We start from the raw sequence: 19,026 nt of genomic DNA on the forward strand, positions 1-19,026 counted from the left end.
GCAACCACACACCACACAACAAAAACACTAACCCAGTTGTCCTGTGTTATCCTGGCAACAAAGCCTGTTGCCAACTGTGTCCACATATCTATTCAGGGGACACTGTCATAGGGCCTAATCACATCAGCCACACCATCAGAGGCTCGTTCACCTGCACATCTACCAATGTGATATATGCCATCATGTGCCAGAAATGCCCCTCTGCCATGTACATTGGCCAAACTGGACAGTCTCTACGTAAAAGAATAAATGGATACAAATCAGACGTCAAGAATTATAACATTCAAAAACCAGTCAGAGAACACTTCAATCTCTTTGGTCGCTCGATTACAGACCTAAAAGTGGCAATTCTTCAACAAAAAAACTGACTCCAAGAAGAGATTGCTGAATTGGAATTAATTTGCAAACTGGATACAATTAACTTAGGCTTGAATAGAGACTGGGAGTGGATGGGTCATTACACAAAGTAAAGCTATTTCCCCTTGTTTATTTCCCCTCCTACTGTTCTTGTCAACTGCTGGAAATGGGCCACCTTGATTATCACTACAAAAGGTCCCCCCCCCCCCCCCCCGGCCGCTGGTAATAGCTCACCTTACCTGATCACTCTTGTTACAGTCTGTATGGTAACACCCATTGTTTCATGTTCTCTGTGTATATAGGTTTCAGAGTAACAGCCGTGTTAGTCTGTATTCGCAAAAAGAAAAGGAGTACTTGTGGCACCTTAGAGACTAACCAATTTATTAGAGCATGAGCTTCTGTGAGCTACAGCTCACTTCCTCAGATGCATCTGAGGAAGTACTCCTTTTCTTTCTGTGTATATAAAATCTCCCCACTATATTTTCCACTGTATGCATCCGATGAAGTGAGCTGTAGCTCACGAAAGCTCATGCTCAAATAAATTGGTTAGTCTCTAAGGTGCCACAAGTCCTCCTTTTCTTTTTACGGATACAGACTAACACGGCTGCTACTCTGAAAACTGAAATATAAACAGCTGAGAGGTGAGGCTGGAACCTTCCCAGCTTAGTGCATGGTCACCTCACCTAAAGGGAATTTGGAGAGTCTCTCCCATACCACAGTGACCAACTTTGCAACTTAGTGGAACGAAACTCAAGTGTACCTGAGCCCTCTGCTCCTGTACTATGCCCCTGTCTCTGAAGGCCAGGGTTTGTAATCCCAAGCCACACTGATACATGTAAAGCATTTCCTCCTGACTAATCGTGGGGCATCCAGAATGCCAAAGGGATTAATAATTTACCACTGGTTGCAGAGCTGCCTCCTGTCACAAGCCTTGCAAATGCATGAACATGGTATGAGGGCCTTGCATAGTTTACCTTAGAGCTGTCTGAGGCAAATTCAGAGATTTCAGCAGCCTTGACAAATATCAGCTGTTTTCTCAGAAAAATGCAAGTATTGTGTGGGCTAGGTTGAATTTCCTGTGCCATGGACTGCCATCAGCCTTAAATATGAATGAGGAAACATACTTCCTAGCCTATTTTATACACAGAAGGATCCACCTGTGAGTGCTCTTATCCAGCTAGTATAAATTGGGTCAGTCTGGCAATTACACGTGGCCGAACTCCCCCAATCTCTCCAGGCCTTTGCAGAGATGCCTGGAGAAAGAAACGCTCGGTCAAACTGCATGGTAGATAAAAGGAAATACTTTTCCCGACATAAGAAGCCTGGGGAACTAATTGCCACAAGATCTGAAGAGCTAAGCAGGACTCAAGAAAAAGAATCATCCGTTTATATGGATGAGGGGATGTCTATAGTTACATTAGACAGGGTTTTAAAAAAATGAGGCCAGGATACACCAAGATCTGCAGAAGGGGGGAAGGAGGACTGGTCACGCCATAATTGGTCAGTGGGGGTTCTTGCCACTTCCTCTGAAGTGCTAATCACGGTCCGAGACAGGAGCCCAGCTCTGATCCAGCCTCTGAGAACTTGCTTCCTCCAATCTCACTGTCGGACTAACAAGGATAATGTCACTGTTCATTTGTTGTTGATTGTATTTGAATGCAGGTGTTAAGTGACCCAAGCGGCTGGCACAGGCTTCAGGTGGACAAATATGTAGATTTGGCTGATCTATGTCTGTATGGAAAATCATCAGCAACAGCCTAAACCAGCCTGTGGCTTCAGTGGAAGATGCTACATGCTGACACGCCTGAAAATCAGTCCATGTAAGAGCTACCGAAGGATTAAGGCCCTGATCCTACAAACACTTACATGCTTAACTTCACACACATGAGTAGCCCCACTGAACTCACTTGGCCAGATTCTCATTTATACTAAGGCCCCTTGCTGGCAGTAGGAAAGGGCCTTAAAATGAGTAAATTACACTTACACTCAGTGAGCAGCCTTAGTGTAAATAGGAATAAGGCCGAATGAGAGTGCCTGTGTGTGTTTGTGACACCTAACTTTAGGTACCTGTCTTTGATGCTATTGGCTTGCGGCAGTATGGTCTAGTGGACAGAGCGCTTAATGGGGACTCAGGAGACTTGGGTTTTAGATCTGGCTCTGCCACTGGCCTGCTGGGTGACCTTGGGCAAGTCACTTCCCCTTCTGTGCCTCAGTTTCCCCACCTGTAAAATGTAGCTAACACTGCTGACCTCCTTTGTAAAGCACTTTGAGATTTCCTGCTGCCAAGCACTATGCCAGGGTCTATATTTAATCTTTTATGTTCATGTAATTAAAAAGACAAATGCGAGTTGAATGATACAAAGAACTTTAAATGGCAAGAACAAAGAAAAAGGAGGAAGTGTCAGCTGAGTTGCATTAAAATCAGCATTAAGTCCCTCTGTGGGCCCGACTCTGCCTGAGTGCCCCATTGGGGGGTCTGTCCCCTCACGCACAGCGCTTGGCCAGATTAGGCCCCACAAAGAAGCCCATCGTTAAGTTGTCATCTTGAGTTCTTTAAAAAACAAATCAAACCCAAGTTTTAACTGAAACTTCTTGGCAGTTCTTCCTGGACAGCAGTTTTCCATTTTGTAACTTGTCTTGTAGGGGAACTGGGAGGATGCTAATTGCATTGTCCTAAGAATAGGAGTCCCTTTTTTCTTTTTCTTTTTCTTTTTTTGTGTGGCTATAGACACCAAATGAAGCTTGCTGCATTGGGGGAGATTTTCCATTGCTCAGTCTGTTTGAATATTTTTACCTCCAGGGTTTCTAAAGCGACACTCTTGAGCAGTTCTTTCTTCAAGTGCTTCCCTTCTAGCAGATCAGGTTTTGCTGTCTGGCATTTAGGCAGGCAGTTATTTCCTTGAGCCATAATAATATTCAAAGGGGATCCCAGCAGCAGCTGTGCAGCACCGCCTTGCCAGGAATCATTAAAATAAAACCTTTCTGCACAAAAGAGGGGTGTAATTAAATAGATGGGCTCACACCCACCCCACCCACTCCCTTGTGTGCTAACTGCAAGCTAGCGGCAGCGTAGACACTAAAGCACTCAGGTGCACAAAGCCGTTTCTTTGCCTTGTTCCCATTTGATTCCCTCTCTGATCCCTCTGGAGAGGGAAATTCCTCTACCGAAGATTCCTACCACCCCCAGCTGAAAACAAACAAAAAGAAACAATCTCAAGAGGGCTGGGCAAAAGATACAAAGCTCTCCAAGGCGGTGGGACTCCTCCTCTTGACAACTGACTTCTCCTTTAAATGTCTGCAAAGGCAGGCTCCAGCTAGAGTTGCTTTTGTGGCTGCTGGGGGAAAGTCTCCTTCGGGCTAGGGCACTGGCCTCTCCGAGGCTCACCGGCCACATGTGCCAGCTGACACAGGCAGTTCCTACGCTTCCTCTTTTCTGAGCCTCCCACCTCTGTGCTGATTTTTGTGCTTCCTTCTGGAAACCTTTCCTCTACCTAATGCCAGCTAAGAGGCCAGGCGGAGACAGGGATCAGCCGGCACGTGTGGCCGGGAGGAGAAGCAAAGCGGAAGGGCAGGCTGCGTGACCAGCTCTCAGAGGAGCAGTTGAAGCTGTGAGGCTCCTACAGTGAAAGCCTTGGCAGAGTCCTGCTCCTGGAAGTGCTCAGGGGGACGGGGGTGGGGGAAAGGAGGGAGGGTGATTACATCCAGGATGAGGAGGTCTCCAGAAGTGGTTGTCATGTGAGCTGGCTATGAGAAATCGGAGTGGATTCCTGAGCAGAGTACCACCTGCCCGGGGTCTGAAGACAGGAGGGCAGGAGTGTTCTTGTGCATGGAGCCAGTGAAGAAGGCCCCCTGATGTCTGCTTTGCTGGTGGTCTGGGCTGTGCTCCTGCACTCGGGGTTCACCAGCTACCTGGCCAGCGGAGGGACGTCATGGCGACATTGCACAGGTAGGAGCAGCTTGTCTTGGGAGTTAGTACAAGTTGTTTGATAAGCAATCATTGGCCATCTTGCTGGTGGGGGTGGGGAGCTGGGTGTGGAGGAGCTTGCAATCCAACCTCTGCGCTCAACGCTGCCCTTCCAAATCTGGGAGATCATCACAAACGTGTCAAACATCCCTCCTCTGGAAGAGCCACAGCTGCAGTCCAGGGACCCTGATGTGGAACTACACCCAGCATGGCTCTGCCATTGACAATATCCTCCGGCGCTCACCCTTCAGTGCTGACTCTGACTTAGGGCCGAATGAAGCTGGCGGACATGCCGGATATTTTGGGTCTGCCATGAGTCCTGTTTGCCCGGGAACTTGATCCAGCGAAGTGTCCTAATCCGTGCTCAGAAGCACAGCTGTGTTTGTTTCCTTCTCCCTCGAGGATCTTGTGCTGCCTTCTCTGGACGGTTTGCTCTGCTTTAGTTTGGCTTCCAGTCACAACGATCGGAACCTCAAGTCAATGGCTCTTGCAGTTTTTGCAGAAACAAATCCCCATGCTGTAACCTGTGGGTGGAAATTTGTAAAAGCTGGTGGGGCATCTGACTGAGCCAGAGCTAAGTGAACTGCTGGGTCTGCTTGTGGGCTTTTGGCTCTGCAATTTATTAAAGATGACCTGATTTATCTGCTAACGAGCTGGCTTTGGCACCATACCAAGTATTGTGATGAATAGCATGTGCCCTGCCATTCATCCAATGACCTCAGCTAAAAATAAGGGAGGAAATCAGGCAATCCAGGCCTGGAGTATTACAGCTGCCGTTGGCTGGGGGCTGCAGAAGATGTGGCCAATAATTACACGGATTTAATCTGCCAGGATAGGCTGTTATTGCCATGGCCTATATTGCTGTAGGAGAGTATGTGAGGGTTGTAAGCAAAGGACTGAGGCAACTGCCAGCCTCCTGGATTTGCTGGTGTAAAAGGAGAGTAGGGCTATTGATGGTGACTAGGGCTTTGTTTGGGCCAGCTAGAGCCATTTCAGAACCCAGCCCAAATGTCCTCCATCCTGAACTGTCATCATAGCAACTGACCTGGGTGCTCATCTGGCCTCTGAGCATCGCCATCATTAATGGGACTTGATCCTTGCAGACCCTGCCTCCTGGGAGGGTATGTGTGTGGGGTGTTTGGTCCCCATTTAGTAGGCAGGGAACCACAACACAGGGCGGATGATATCACTTGGCAAGGTCACCCGGGAAGTCCGTGGCTGAGGCGAGAATGAAAGCTGGGTCTCCCTAGGCTCTAGCCCTTTGCCCATCTTTCCAGTAGAGGCTAGTTCCAGTTCCTCCCATCAGCAAATCTCCCCAGGGACTCCGGAGTCCCGTGCTGCAAGGTGATAGCTGACAAAGATGGAGTTCCTGGTAGGGCTGTGGCAGCTGGGAGTGGGCAGGCTGGATGGGGGCATGGAAGGGGGGAAGAGTGGGCAATATATAGCACATGTTAGAGGAGGAGGAGGAGTGGCCCTTATGGGGCTGCCACGTTGTTCTCCTGCTTCCAGTGGCATCCTCTGCTTGCAGAAACCCGTGAATACAGTGTGGCAGGGACAAGGGGCAAGGGGCTGCCCATGTGCGGGAGGAGAGCTGCAGGGAAATACAGCTCGGGGGGAATCAGGACTCGGGCAGGTTGTGAGGAGTGTGTGGAGGGGGGTGCAGGGTGGGATGGGGACTCTGGCTGGATGCTGCTGGGGGGCAGAGGGATGGAGTGTGGGGAGTGGGATCTGAACCAGCACGGTGATGGAGCAGAGACGGGGCCTATGGCTGGGAGCTGGGGAAAGGGAAGATTGCTGAGTGGAACGGGGGCACAAGGAGGCCAGTGGGTGATGGGGATTGGCCATGATGATGGAGGATGGAAGTGGGGTGGGAGCAGGACTGACAGTGCTGTGTGCTCAGGGTGGTCCCTAGCCCCTCTGGCAGGAGACCTGCCATGGGGAGCCAGTGGGAAAGGGAAGGCTGAGCATTTCTGCTGCACGGCAGCCACAGCTGATTAACTAGTGGGGCCGCTTAGTGATGTGTCCCCATCCAGCCAGGCCCCAGCAGTGCCCCCAAGCTGGGTGTAGGGCAGCAGGGCAGGTGCAGGTGATGATGTCTGCCTGTCCCTGTCCCACAGCCGGGGTCTGCCAGCTCCTCAGCCCGAAACCCCATTGCCTCCTTGCTTCACGTGCGTGCTGTGTTTACAGTGTCGGGTTCAGCAAGGCTGACATTGGGGTGCTGGGGGTCTGGAGGGAGGGGCAGCACCAGATTGTGTCTTGCGGTTACGTTAGGTGAGAGTAGCCCTGGCAGATAGCACTCACTCTTCAGACTGTGTACAGACCTGCAAGACACTGCTGAGCCCAAAGGTTTAGTGGCAACACCCCTTGTAAATGCCAGAGTAGATCCTGATCTGCCATGCATTGTGTAGGTCCTGTATGAAGCAGGGCCTGGGCTGTGTGCCCATGGCAGGTCCATGCCATTGAGCCCATATGCGCTGGTTCAGGTCCACACACCGGGAAGAGGTTTGAATCCCTTTCTGGACAGGCTGTCCCTGGAATCCTTTGCTGTGGCACTGCTGGAGTTAGTCATCTCTGCCAGGGGAGAGTCAGGGCTCATGGTGAGCCCACAAGTCTGAGCCTGCTGTGTGTAATAACAGTGCAGAGCGTTTATTATCTTTAAGTGCTTTGCAGGCACCGAACACCCCTTCCAACAGCTCTGGGAGGTTCCTAAGTAGGTGCTATTATCCTCACTTCACAGCTGGGGATATTGAGGCAGAGATTACGTGTTTTGCCCAAGGTCACAGAGAAATCAGTGTCAGAGCCAGGGTTAGGCTCCATTCCTGCTGCTCAGGGCTGGGCGCATGCTCTCGCTTCATGATCATCTTGGAATTGGAGTCAGTTCTATCCCTGCTGCTCCGGCAGCTAAAGCAAGGAGTGGCGGCTGCATTCACAGTGCACTATCTGAGCGGATTCATGACATGCTTAACACAAGGCCTAAATGAAAACACTAAGAATGGAAGGGTAAGGAAAGCAGCCCTCAATACCCAGGCCTTGCCCAGACAGCACCAGCGTCCTTGCAGGGAATGGGTAACACGACCTAATTTGTATTGCAAAATTGCAGGGTGGATGTTTCCAGCTGAAGAGGTTGCGGTGCTGGGGCAGGCTGGCAGTGCTGCGATTTGGAGCGCCATCTTGTGAGCTTGCTGTGCACTGGGTGCCATTCTAGTGCTGCCCCTAGGATGCGGGGAGAGCTGCTGGGGGATCCCATTCACAGAACCTTCTCCACAGCTCTACTTCTGCATATGGGGAGGAGACCCTGATGGGCGGGAGGGGCAGAGATGGGGAGGAGGCTGGGAGGAGACCATTTTTAGGCCAATGTTACGTCACTCGGCTCTCAGGGGGTTTGATGGCCCATGGAGGCAGATGTGCATCTCAACCAGGGGAGGAGGTCTAGCCATGCCCACACACCTTAGCGCTGTGACCAGTGAGCGGAGAACCCCAGCACAGGGTGGTACCCCTGCCTGCAGGACCTGCCCTGCAGCTGGGGCCAGTGCCCAGGCCAAGGGAAGGGCATGGGAGCACTGTGGGGTGGCGCTCAGAGCAGTGAGCTGGAATGATGCCTGTGGGAGGCACGGGACACTGCTTGCAGAGGCAGGAGCAGGGCTGGGAGCTGGCACCCCAAGGGCTGGGCTTGGTGCTGGTGGTGCCCTTCTGGGAGGCCGGTTCTGCACCCAGCTTGTGTTGTGTTTTTGGTCTGAAATGCCCCGACTGGGGGAAGGGAGAGGAGGGACAGAGCATAAAGGGTGAATTGGTGCGCAAAGGAAATGGGGTTTCCTAGATATACCATCAGAAACGCGTAGCCGGCTCTCCTCTTGGTCTGTCTCATGGTGGTTTGAGGCAGCTCTGGGGTGCTCAAGGCGGGCTGGGAACTGGGCTTCCTGGCCCGTGAACGTTCCTGCGGTTTCGGGTCTTGCCTTGTTCTTTGTCAGGATGGACGTGCGAGCAGAGCTTCCTGTGATTCAGGCTGTGCGGGACCCAGGTACAAGAGCCAGCGCTGCCTGATTCCGACCAGGCCCTTGAACCTTGCTCCTTCATATCCCAGGTGCCCGACCTAGTCCCCTGGATGCTGGCTGGTCTAGGGACAGTGACTGGCTTTCTCTGGCCATACATTCCTCCCTGGACCTGACGCAAATTTAGTCCAGACTGAGACTGGTGCATTCCTGCCAAAAGATTGTTCTGGCAAATTGGCATTTGACAAAGGAGGTGGGGGTGGGGGCGGGAGAGGAATGGGACTGGCTGGGCCAAAAGCCAGGGAAGGGATGGTGTTGGGAGGCTGAGATTGGATGAGGAGCCCAAGGAGGGAGTCTGGGACTGGGAGCCAGTGGTGGGGGAGGGGAAAGACTGATCAGGCCAAAAGTTGTGAGCAGGGAACTGGGATTGGCAGGGCAAGGGGAATGGGATTGGGATGTGAAGCCTGAGAGTGGGGACTGGTCCTGGGTAAGCAAGGAGAATGGGACTGAAAGAAGGAGCCAGTGGTGGGGAAGAGCTGGATTGGGCCAGGGCAGAAGGGGAAAATGGGCAGAAGAGTCTGTGACTACTAGAGCACACTCCCCTCTAGAGCATGAAATGGAACCTCAGATGCCTATGAACTCAGACTGGCTATGAAACCTACTGGCACCCAGATGGCAAAGTGCATGTTTTGTTCCCCTTTAGTGCTGGTCCACACAGAGGATAACAACCTACTACATCTCTCAGGTACTCTGTTAGCTTGAGCGGCAGAGCTCTGTGCAGTGGATCTAACAGTTCCAACCCTGCTGATTAATCATGTGGGTGTCAATACAATGCCACAAGATGGAATTTGGTGTATGCATTATGAGACAGTTTTTAAATACATGATCACCTTCTATTTTTCCCACAGGACCCCTACCTCATTCAGGGCACAGGACGAAGTTGCTCTGGAGATGAATACATTTGTTAGTCTCTAAGGTGCCACAAGTACTCCTGTTCTTTTTGCGGATACAGACTAACACAGCTGCTACTCTGAAACCTGTGTAGTGAATGAGGCTTTTGTCTGTAGGCCCTGTCTCATTTGTTGCAGAGGTTGAAAGGTGATTAAAGAACGAGGAGGGGTTTGCAGGTAGAGAAAGGAGGGTCTCATGGTTCAGGCAGTTGAATGCTGCCCTGGAGAACTGGATTCTATCCCGGCCTCTGCCACAGATATCCTAGGTGTCTCAAATTGAGCCCCCAAAATTAGTGGAAACTCTTGACTTTCAGCACTCTGTGCCTCAGTTTCTCAGCTGTAAACTGGGGATAATACCACACCCATCATTTCACAGGGCTGTTGTTATAATAAGCTATGAAGCACTTGGATACTATAGTGATGAGGGCCATGGAAAAGACCGGGGGAGATTAATAATTCTGCCTTTAGAGAACGGTTTGAATAGTTCGCAATAAATAAATTCTGGGGTCACACCCTGAATGAGGAGAATACAAAATATTCCAGGGCTGCTCATTAAGTGAGCACCATCCATCCCGTGCACTGAATGAGGCAGGTGTCCTGTGGAAAAAAATACTATGTGATCATGTCATTAAAGACCATATCATAATGCGCACACACACAAGGGAGGTACATTTAGGTTGCACAGACAACATTAATTCTGGCATTTCCTAACTGTTGAGTACTTGACTTTGCAACCTTACAAATATTCTTTTCATGCAATTATTTTGTGTGTAAAATATTTAATATTATAAAAATGAAACCTTTCAATAAGGTCATTTTAATTTTTCCAGATAAACATGTTTTGGGATTTCCATTCGGGAAAATTTCTAAATTTCAACTTTTCTTCCTGATTTGGACCAAAAACCATTTTGGGAATTTCTGAATTTCCCCTGGGACAGAAATTCTGTTTTCTGGGCAACTCTAACACTTCGATTGTCAGGTTTCAGAGTAACAGCCATGTTAGTCTGTATTCGCAAAAAGAAAAGGAGTACTTGTGGCACCTTAGAGACTAACCAATTTATTTGAGCATAAGCTTTCGTGAGCTACAGCTCACTTCATCACGAAAACTTATGCTCAAATAAATTGGTACTTCGATTGTCAGCTCTTTAGGGTAGGGACAATCTCGCTGTTAGGTGTTTTGTGCAGTGCCTAGCACAATGGGGCCCTGAGCCAGGACTGAGGCAACGAGGGGTCACTGTAATACAAATAAGGCAGCCTCTTTCAGTGACTTGTAGTTCTGTTCTAGTCACAGAAATGACCATGGCTGTATGCAGTGTAGGGGTAGCTGTGTCAGACATCGTAGAGAGACAAGGTGGGTGAGGTCATATCTTTTATTGGACCAAACTTCTGCTGGTGAGAAAGACAAAAATGTCCAGTAAAAGACATTAGTTCACCCACCTTGTCTCACAAAAATGACCAGACTGGTTTGAGTGCAGGCAATATTTGCTGTCTGCACTGGCAAGCCTGGCTCTAAATGCAATAACACATTCAGCCAATCTCTTACGCATTGAAATGCACCTATTTTCTTGTAAGAGCATTCAGACTTTTTTTTCTTGTCTGTGCAGTGCTTCCACCCAAGAATAGCGTTCCTTTTTGCCAAAGGTAAGAGGTAGCTCACCAGATTCCAAGACATGAAAGCAGCCAGATTTCAAGATCTATAAGCTGGCCAAACTGCTCTAAACCACCCCAGCTGCTGCTCTAATCATTAATGAGGTTGTGTGTAATCACCAGCTGTGTTTTAATCATTAACAGTGCCTGTAATGTGGGAGCTGAACCAAAACACAAATCCTTGTCTTTGGTTTTAACTGAAGATCAACTTGGAGGGATGGTGGCTCTCCATTGTATTAAAATCTGACTGCAAGCTATGGAGAGCTTGGGTGCAAGAACAGCTCCCATTAATACAACTTATGAAACTCCTCATTCCAGATGCGTAGCCCTGTGGGAAATGAATTTTGGATGATTCATCTGCACAAGACAGCTGTGATTAGGGAAAGAATCCATGGGCTGCTAACAGCCAATGGCTCTGTAAATCCATACAGAGCTGAAAACCCAGTCCTAGGCCTCTAGTTCTTCAGTTTCAGAGGTATAGATGTCTCCCACATGAGCCAAATAAGATCAACCTCTGCTGAGAGTTGCCAGCCACAGGAGAACATTACAGCCCATGGCTGCCTCCAACAGCAAGTCCGGGCCCCAGGGCAGGATAGTCAATGGGCCCCCACACCTGCACAAGCTGCGTCTGCGTGGACGCAGTCCACCTGACATTTGGGCAGTGCTGCGCCTGTGCTGGCTGGTGCCCAGCGAGCTGCCGGGTGCGCTCTTCCGGCCCGGCCAGGGCTTCTGCATGCCCGCCCGGTAGGGTTACCAACTATCTAATTGCAAAAACCCGGAGACCCTTGTCCCACCCCTTCCCTGAGACCACGCCCCCTGCTCACTCCATCCCCCCTCCCTCTGTTGCTCACTCTCCCCCACCCTCACTCACTTTCACCGGGCTGGGGCAGGGGGTTGGGGAGTGGGGTGCAGGCTCTAGGAGGGAATTTGGGTGTGGGAGGGGGTGAGGGGTCTGGCTCTGGGAGGGAGTTTGGGTGCGGGGTGCAGGCTCTGGGATGGGGCAGAGGGTTGGGGTGCAGGAGAGGGGCAGGGGGTCAGCGCTTACCTTGGGTGGCTCCCAAAAGCAACTCGCACATCCCTCTGGCATTGGCTCCCAGGTGGGGGGCCCAGGGACTCTCTGCGTGCCGCTGCCCACAGGCACCACCCCCACAGCTCCCATTGGCTGCAGTTCCCGGCCAACAGGAGCTACGGAGTTGGCACTCAGGGTGGGGGCAGTGCACGGAGACCCCCTCCCCAGGGGCTTCAGGGACGTGCTGGCCACTTCCGGAAGTGGCGCCGAGCGAGGGCTGGCAGGAAGCCTGCCTTCACCCAGCTACGCTGCTGGTGGTGGCCGGGGGCCCCCAGGCCCTTTTAAATCACATGGGCCCCTGGGCAATTGCCCCTGCTCCTCCCCTCCCCCCCGGTCGGCAGGCCTGTCATACCTCAGATACGTGTACAGAGTTGGTGCATGCATTCGGCTGGGATCTTCAGTATTGGCCTAGCTCTGCTCCTATTGAAGTCAGTAGGCATCTTACTATTGACTTCAACAGGAGTTAAGTTAGGTCAGCGGTTCTCAAACTGTGGGTCAGGACCCCAAAGTGGGTCCTGACCCCATTTTAATGGGGTTGCCAGGGCTGACTTAGCCCGAGCCCCACTGTCTGTTGAAACTACAGGCCCCCTGGCTGGTGCTGAAACCCCTGGGCTTTGACATCCCCCCGCGCCTCCCCCCGGGATGCCAGGAATCGGGTGGGCTCAAGTCTCTGTCCCCCGTCCTGGGGTCATGCAGTAATTTTTGTTGTCAGAAGGGGGTTGTGGTGCAATGAAGTTTGAGAACCCCTGAGTTAGGTCATTGCAGGACCGAGCCCCGCTAACCCCCTGCGAAGGCCTGTCCCATTCCCCCCCCACCCACCGAGGAGGGGCTGCGTAGGGCTCCAGAATAGCTAGGGATGGCCCTGTCCACAGGCAAGTCCCTCCCAACCTGTGTAGGTGGGGGGGGGAAGTGGGGCAAGAGCAGTGAGTGATGGGAAAGAGAAGTGAATGGGGGTGGGGCCTTGGAGGCAGAAGCGGGGCCTCGGGAAGAGGTGGGGCAGGGCCTTGCGGGGAAGAGGCAGGTGGGGGAGGTTCCGGCACTCCTGCTGGAGTGTTACGGTCTCTAAATATTGCAAAGTTGGCAACCCTACTGCAGAGTCATTTCACATGGCGCCTCTTTCCTACTTGTTCTGCAAAGGTACATGGGTTCCCCAAGGAAACGGAGCAAATCCAGATCTGTTGTAAGAGGCTACAGGTCCCGCTGAAGTCTCTGGGTCATGTTCAGTAGTGATGTAAGCTACCCATCGTCAGTGCATGGGTCACAAAATGCTACCTCCAGGGTGGTAGAAAATTCTGATCGGACAGTGTTTTACTTGTCCGAGTCTCAATGACTAAACAAGCTGCAAGGCAGTGGAGGATCCAGCCCTTAGCACCGATTCATAGTTACACAGACGTTAAGGTCAGAAGGGACCATCTGCTCATGTAGTCTGGCTGCCTGTGTAACACAGGCCACAGAGTGTCACCCAGTGATTATTGCATGGAGCCCACAATGTTGGTTGAGCTGGAATGTATTTCTGAGGGTGTACCTGCCCTGCTGCCAGAGGTGTGACTGCAGCCGGCATAAACAGCTAGCTAGCTCTGGGCTTCAGTGCAGGCTAACCCCCTGGGGCTAGCTCACAGCGCTGCTAGCCAGATGTGAGCTCGCTCAGGTAGGTCTACTCCAGCTGCATCATACCATGTGACTGCAACACAGGCCTACCTGTAGAGAGACAGCCATTGTTCTCTGGAAGAAAAGTGTACCAGGTGGTCTTCCTAACTGGTGACCCCCTCAGACCAGAGGCTGTGGGGGAGGGCTGGAATTTGATGGTAGCAAGGTAGAGCTGAGTAAATTGGGGGGAGGACTTTCCCACGATCATTGATTTGAATTCAAACACAAATTCAGTTTCAGCCTTGTTCATGACCCTTTGCAGCTGGCTTGCCATGAACATCTAAGCAGTCAAGGCTTAGCATAAATAGCGGCTAAAAGCAAATGCTAAGCTTGAAAGCATCCATTTGGCTAAAAGGAAATTTTGAATTATAATTTGTTTGAATTGTACATTTGGTGGTTCGTTACATAAATTAGGAGGCAGAAATAATAGCCTGTGACTTGTGTTATTAACCATCGTGCAGCCATTTTCCAAGTTCAAATGTGGATCATTTCCAACCGAGTGTTCACGAGCTCTTCATATAAGGAAAACAGCAAGGAAGAAATGAGCAAGGAGTTTGGTGTAATGCACGCAGTCAAAAATTTTGTGATTTGTTTGCTAACCTTTTACAAGCAGAAGAAGAGGTGAAATTCAACAAATAGTGTGTTCACTCATAACCCAACTAAATATTGAGTGCTCCACTAGGGACCTGGGAATTTCTCTGTTTAACCGAATGATGGAAACCAGGACAAATTTGTATGAAAAATGTGTTAATTTCATTCCCTAAAATGTAACCAATTCAAAGAGAGGTTATAGCACGGAGCCAACAAACCCCAAAGCAACAAGAATGGCTGCGTCCAGAATGATGAGAAATTGAATCTGGAATGGTAACCAAGGTCATCTCCTTGGTGCCACAGAGTGCTGCCAGCCAGCCAGTCCAGCTGCTCCACAGATGAGGTTTAGGTTTTCTGAGTGCCTGGTGAGTTTTATTTCACTCTGATCCCATGGTGCTGGCCCATTGGAAATGCTTGGAGATGCAGAAATGGACAATGGGATTGTCTGGGTGAAACCCAATGCCCTGCCATAGCTTCTGGGACACGACAGGCCGGGTTTCATTTCCTCTGTCCTCTGAGGGGATGTCGTTTGTCTCATACAAACTGTGGGCCAAATTCTGATCCCCTTACTCACACGGAGTAGCGTCATACTCTGTTGTGTTCAGTGAGCCTGCTTTCTGACCAAGGTGCTACTTCCCAGGAGTAAGGGGATCAGAATCTGGCCCATTGCGGGTAGAAAATATTCACTGGCTACAGACACCTGCAGAATCTCTCATTGAATTCTGGGAGTTCCCGAAGCTCTTTGGGGCGGGATGGTCTCTTTGTTCTGAGTTTGTACAGCACCTAGCACAATAGGGGTCTTGGCCATGATGAGGGCTTCTAGGCATTACAGTAATACAAATAATATCTTCTCCTACAAGCAGGAGCCAGTAGATACCAAAGCCAGGTAAGCTCGCTGTCTAGCACAGTTCTGCTGAAAGGTATCTTCACCTTAAAAGCATCAGTGTAGCTGAGGGTGGGAGGAACATCAGTGCACCAGATTCTGTGCAACAGACAGATCTTTGCTCAAGTGCACAACCAGTGCAAACACTCTGGTCTGGTCTATTTTTGTTAAACAAAGAATGTTGTCAGGGACGCTGACAGCAATTAAGAAAAATTGGACTGACGTGACGCTGATGCCAGTTAATAGGTGAAGCACCCGGGCAAAGTTTTCTCCTTTGCAGTTGCTCCACAGCACGGTATTTGCGAAGAGATCAAACGGTGGGTTCTCTTAACTGGTTATAATTCAGCATTGCTGGCATGGGTTTGAAGCGCTGCAGACAGGTTGTGGGTGGCCTAGGTCTGCCAGGCTGATGTCTGCACTTCCCAGCTGTGCCCAATCAAAGGCTGTCTCCTCATTGAGTTTTTCAGTCCGGGGGATACCCTGAGGCCACCTGTGCGTTGCTTTCTTCTCTGAGTAGATGTTAGTTCTTTAACAGCGATGTCCTATGGCTCTGTGTGCGGGCAGGTGGGTGGTGCATAATTAGGGATGAGCCAAAAAACCTGGAACTTCCAAAGCAAGTTGTTTCAAATTCCTGGGCCATCTGGATTCTGAGCCCCAGATCTAAACCTGCCCCTACGACTTTGGTCTCAGTTCAGATGCAGAAACGTTCAGAGCCCTTTGTGGGATTCTGGGTCTCTGAAACTTCATGAGAGTGGCGCAGCTCCCAGGACTTTCCCCCATTTTGACTGAATTTGTGTGGGAACAGCTCCCGAAGCTTTGATGACCTTGATTCTGCACCCAAACCCCAAAGCTGCTTGAGCCTCCAGCCTGAATCATAGTGTAAATCCAGACCTGAACTTCCGCAAATGCAGATGCAGGCTCTGGTTAAAGATGATTTCTAGCCTAAAACTACATCAGGATCCGCACCCCATCGCCTCTGCCCATCTCTCTGCCTGCCAGACACACAGTGGGTGGGGTGGTGCTGTACAAAGCGTTTACCAGCAGGAGTTTGGGCTGGCCGCATTCCTCCCCAGGGTGTTCTGTGCTTCCAGGAGTCTTTAGAAAGCTGTGCTGACACTGTTATTTGTGTCCCGGGGGCATGTAAAGCCAGGCACCTCAGTACCATACTGTACTTGAAAGACTGTGTTATACTAGAAAGAAAAGGAGGACTTGTGGCACCTTAGAGACTAACCAATTTATTTAAGCATAAACTTTCATGAGCTACAGCTCACTTCGTCGGATGTGTGTGTGTTGCCCCCTAGTGGCAGAGAGGATATGAGCCCCATTGAAGGGAGACGGCTTTTAGCTCACATGACAATGACCAGTAGTTTTGGAAGAGAAGGGCCAGGATTCTATTCTAAATCCGGCTTCCCCCAACCCCGCATGCTTGATTGGCCTAGTCATTGATTAGCCTAGTCATTGAGCATGTTGTCTGCAGCACACAGATCCAATGCAACACCACTGAGAAATCCCTACAGTAGCTGTTATAATGCCAGGGTTGCAGGGGCCAATCTCCTGGGCCATAGCAGGGCTGGCAAACAAGTGCTATGTCTCAGCGGGAAGCTGGCCTGATGGACTGAGAGCTACTGGCTCTTTAACCTGTCCCTGGCACAGGACTGAGCAGCGACTGCCCTGCAACTCAGAGCAGGGTCATTGTTTCCCTGGGGTGGGGAGGGGAAGGAAATCCATATCCGAAGGACGGGAGTAGGGGGCTGAAGAAGGAAAGAAATGTTTTTTTAAGCAGTTGTCGGAAGCATCTCACAGGTTTGGGGTGTTGGAGTGAGTCCCATGGAAGGTGGGAGGAGTGCAGGGGCAGTGCTCAAAGGTGCATGACAAAAACAGTTTGTCAGCCATCCATGCTCTGTTGTACGTGGATATCACCAATCCTTTTTCGGCGGTGGAGCTGAGCCCGGCATTCCCTCTTGGGGATTCTGCATGGTGTGGTCAGCATTAATTTATGGCCAGGGATCCATGGGAAAGGACATGCTAGATCAGAGCTTCCCTGGCGACTCTCATCCAGGTCCCACAGTGGAGGGAAGGGAGAAGCCACTTTCCATCAACACCCCTCCTCTATCATCGGGACGGACATCTGTGCCAGCAGAGACTGAAGTGGATCCTGGGCTGATCTGGGCCCCAGTGCATTGGGGGAGATAATCTGTTGCATTATCTGAAACGTATTAGCAGTGATTTTTCCTCTCCCTCCAAGCACAGCTGAACTCCGGGTTCCAAACCGGGATGGCTTTACAGGCAGAGGGATACAGATATTGTTTACAATGCGGAGTGAACTGGCGCTGCTTCATTGACCAGTCCCATGAGTTAAAAAGCATTCTTAATCCTTTGTGGTCAGGTAGGAAACTCCCGCCCCCAATGTATTTTTTGAGGGGAGAGGTTGTCTTCTAAGCATCAGGGATGGCCATGGCTGGAGATGGGACACTAGACAGGGCGGGCCAGGGCTCTGAGCTGGCACGGGACATTCTCTCTCTGGTGCTTTGCTGGCTGCATCTTGCTCACATGTCTGATTGCCATGTGGGGTCGGGAAGGAATTTTCCACCACGTCAGATTGGCAGTGACCTCAGGGCGTTTCACCTTTCTTTGCAGTGCGTGGGTGCGGGTCACTTGTCAGGATTATCTGGATATTTCTCACTGAATCATTCCTGCCAATGCAGGGGTCTCAAGCATTGGTGCATCACAGTCTCTCCATTCTCTGCCTTTGGCACACAATAGTCTAGTGTCCTGTGGACTGTAATATTTTGTGTTAATTCAGGTTGTTGGGCTTGGCGTGCAGGTGGCTGAACAGTGCCCAAAGTGGTCTGAAAACCCTTTGGGGGCTCCTCTCAGAATCTGGGAGCAGCAGCTGTGGTAAGATGGTGCTTGAAGTGTCCCCTCAATCCCCTAGCTCAATTGAAATCAGTAGTAGTAGTATTTGGCCAGGTCTGCAATCCCTTGTGCCCTCTCCCCACTTCAAGCGCTGTGGCTGGGTGGCCATGGGGGCTTGTGCTGTACAGGTCAGATTATGATCGGGTGGCCCCTTCTGGCCTTGAACTCTGTGACTCTCTGCAGAATACAGGGCATCAAATTCCTGTCCAGGGCTGTAGAAGTGAGTGGGTGTCACCGCTCATGAGGAATCCAGCCATCTCAAACCAGTGATGCTACAGCGCTGACTCCATGCAGCAGGGTGGGGTGTGCGTGAGCCATCTGCACGTGTTGTGATGAGTGCTTGTCCAGGATTCTTTTGTGGGAGGCACCTCCCAAAAGCAACCACAGGCACATCTGCCCAGAGGAGCGCACAGCCTGCATCCAAAATGACACGGAATATTGAGGGTTAGAAATAGACCAGGGGGAGGGGAAGCAGGTGGGCGGAGCTGACAGTGGTCAGTCCAGGCCATGACTCTGGTAAGGCATGTGCACATGGCATGGCAGCTGTGCTTTTGGGGGTTTTGTTTGTTACCCCCCTCTCCCCACATCTGATCCATCATCTTCCCCCCACATTTGTTGATGATTCCAGCTGGGTGGTTTTAGTTACTTATTTAGCTGAATTGATTTTCTGGTCACAAAAAGCATTTTTCAGTGCTCCCAAACTATTTGTGAATTTGGGTCAAATTCAACAAATGGTTTTTGGCTGAGGGAAAAAAATGAACTTTCTTTTTGAAAAAGTCGACACATTTCACTTTGGCCATTTAGAAACAACTTGTTTGGGCTTTTCATTTTGAAACAGGTGTTTTGAATTCAAATTTGGCCAATTAAAACTCTCCCCCCCACACACACAAAGGGTGAAAAACACCTGAAAAAAGCCAATTTGAAATGAAAAACTCAAAAATCATTTTGAATCAACCCAAAATATTTCAGTTGATTCAGAACAAATTTTTTATTAGAATTTTTTTTAAAAAAAT

The 19,026-nt window shown here is 50.4% G+C and overlaps 1 protein-coding gene across 1 annotated transcript in view; it reads left to right on the plus strand.

Moving 5' to 3' along the window:
- Nucleotides 1–4,022: 4,022 nt before the first annotated feature.
- TSPEAR (thrombospondin type laminin G domain and EAR repeats) overlaps nt 4,023–19,026 on the plus strand; it is an 88,785-nt gene continuing 73,781 nt past the window's right edge. The window contains exon 1 of the mRNA XM_084639334.1: nt 4,023–4,303. Within this exon, the coding sequence (XP_084495460.1) occupies nt 4,210–4,303 (94 nt within the window). The 5' untranslated portion in view covers nt 4,023–4,209. The remainder of the gene's footprint in view (nt 4,304–19,026) is intronic.

This window comes from Lepidochelys olivacea, assembly GCF_965140295.1.
Source record: "Lepidochelys olivacea isolate rLepOli2 genome assembly, chromosome: 9".
In the NCBI taxonomy this organism is placed as follows: domain Eukaryota; kingdom Metazoa; phylum Chordata; order Testudines; family Cheloniidae; genus Lepidochelys; species Lepidochelys olivacea.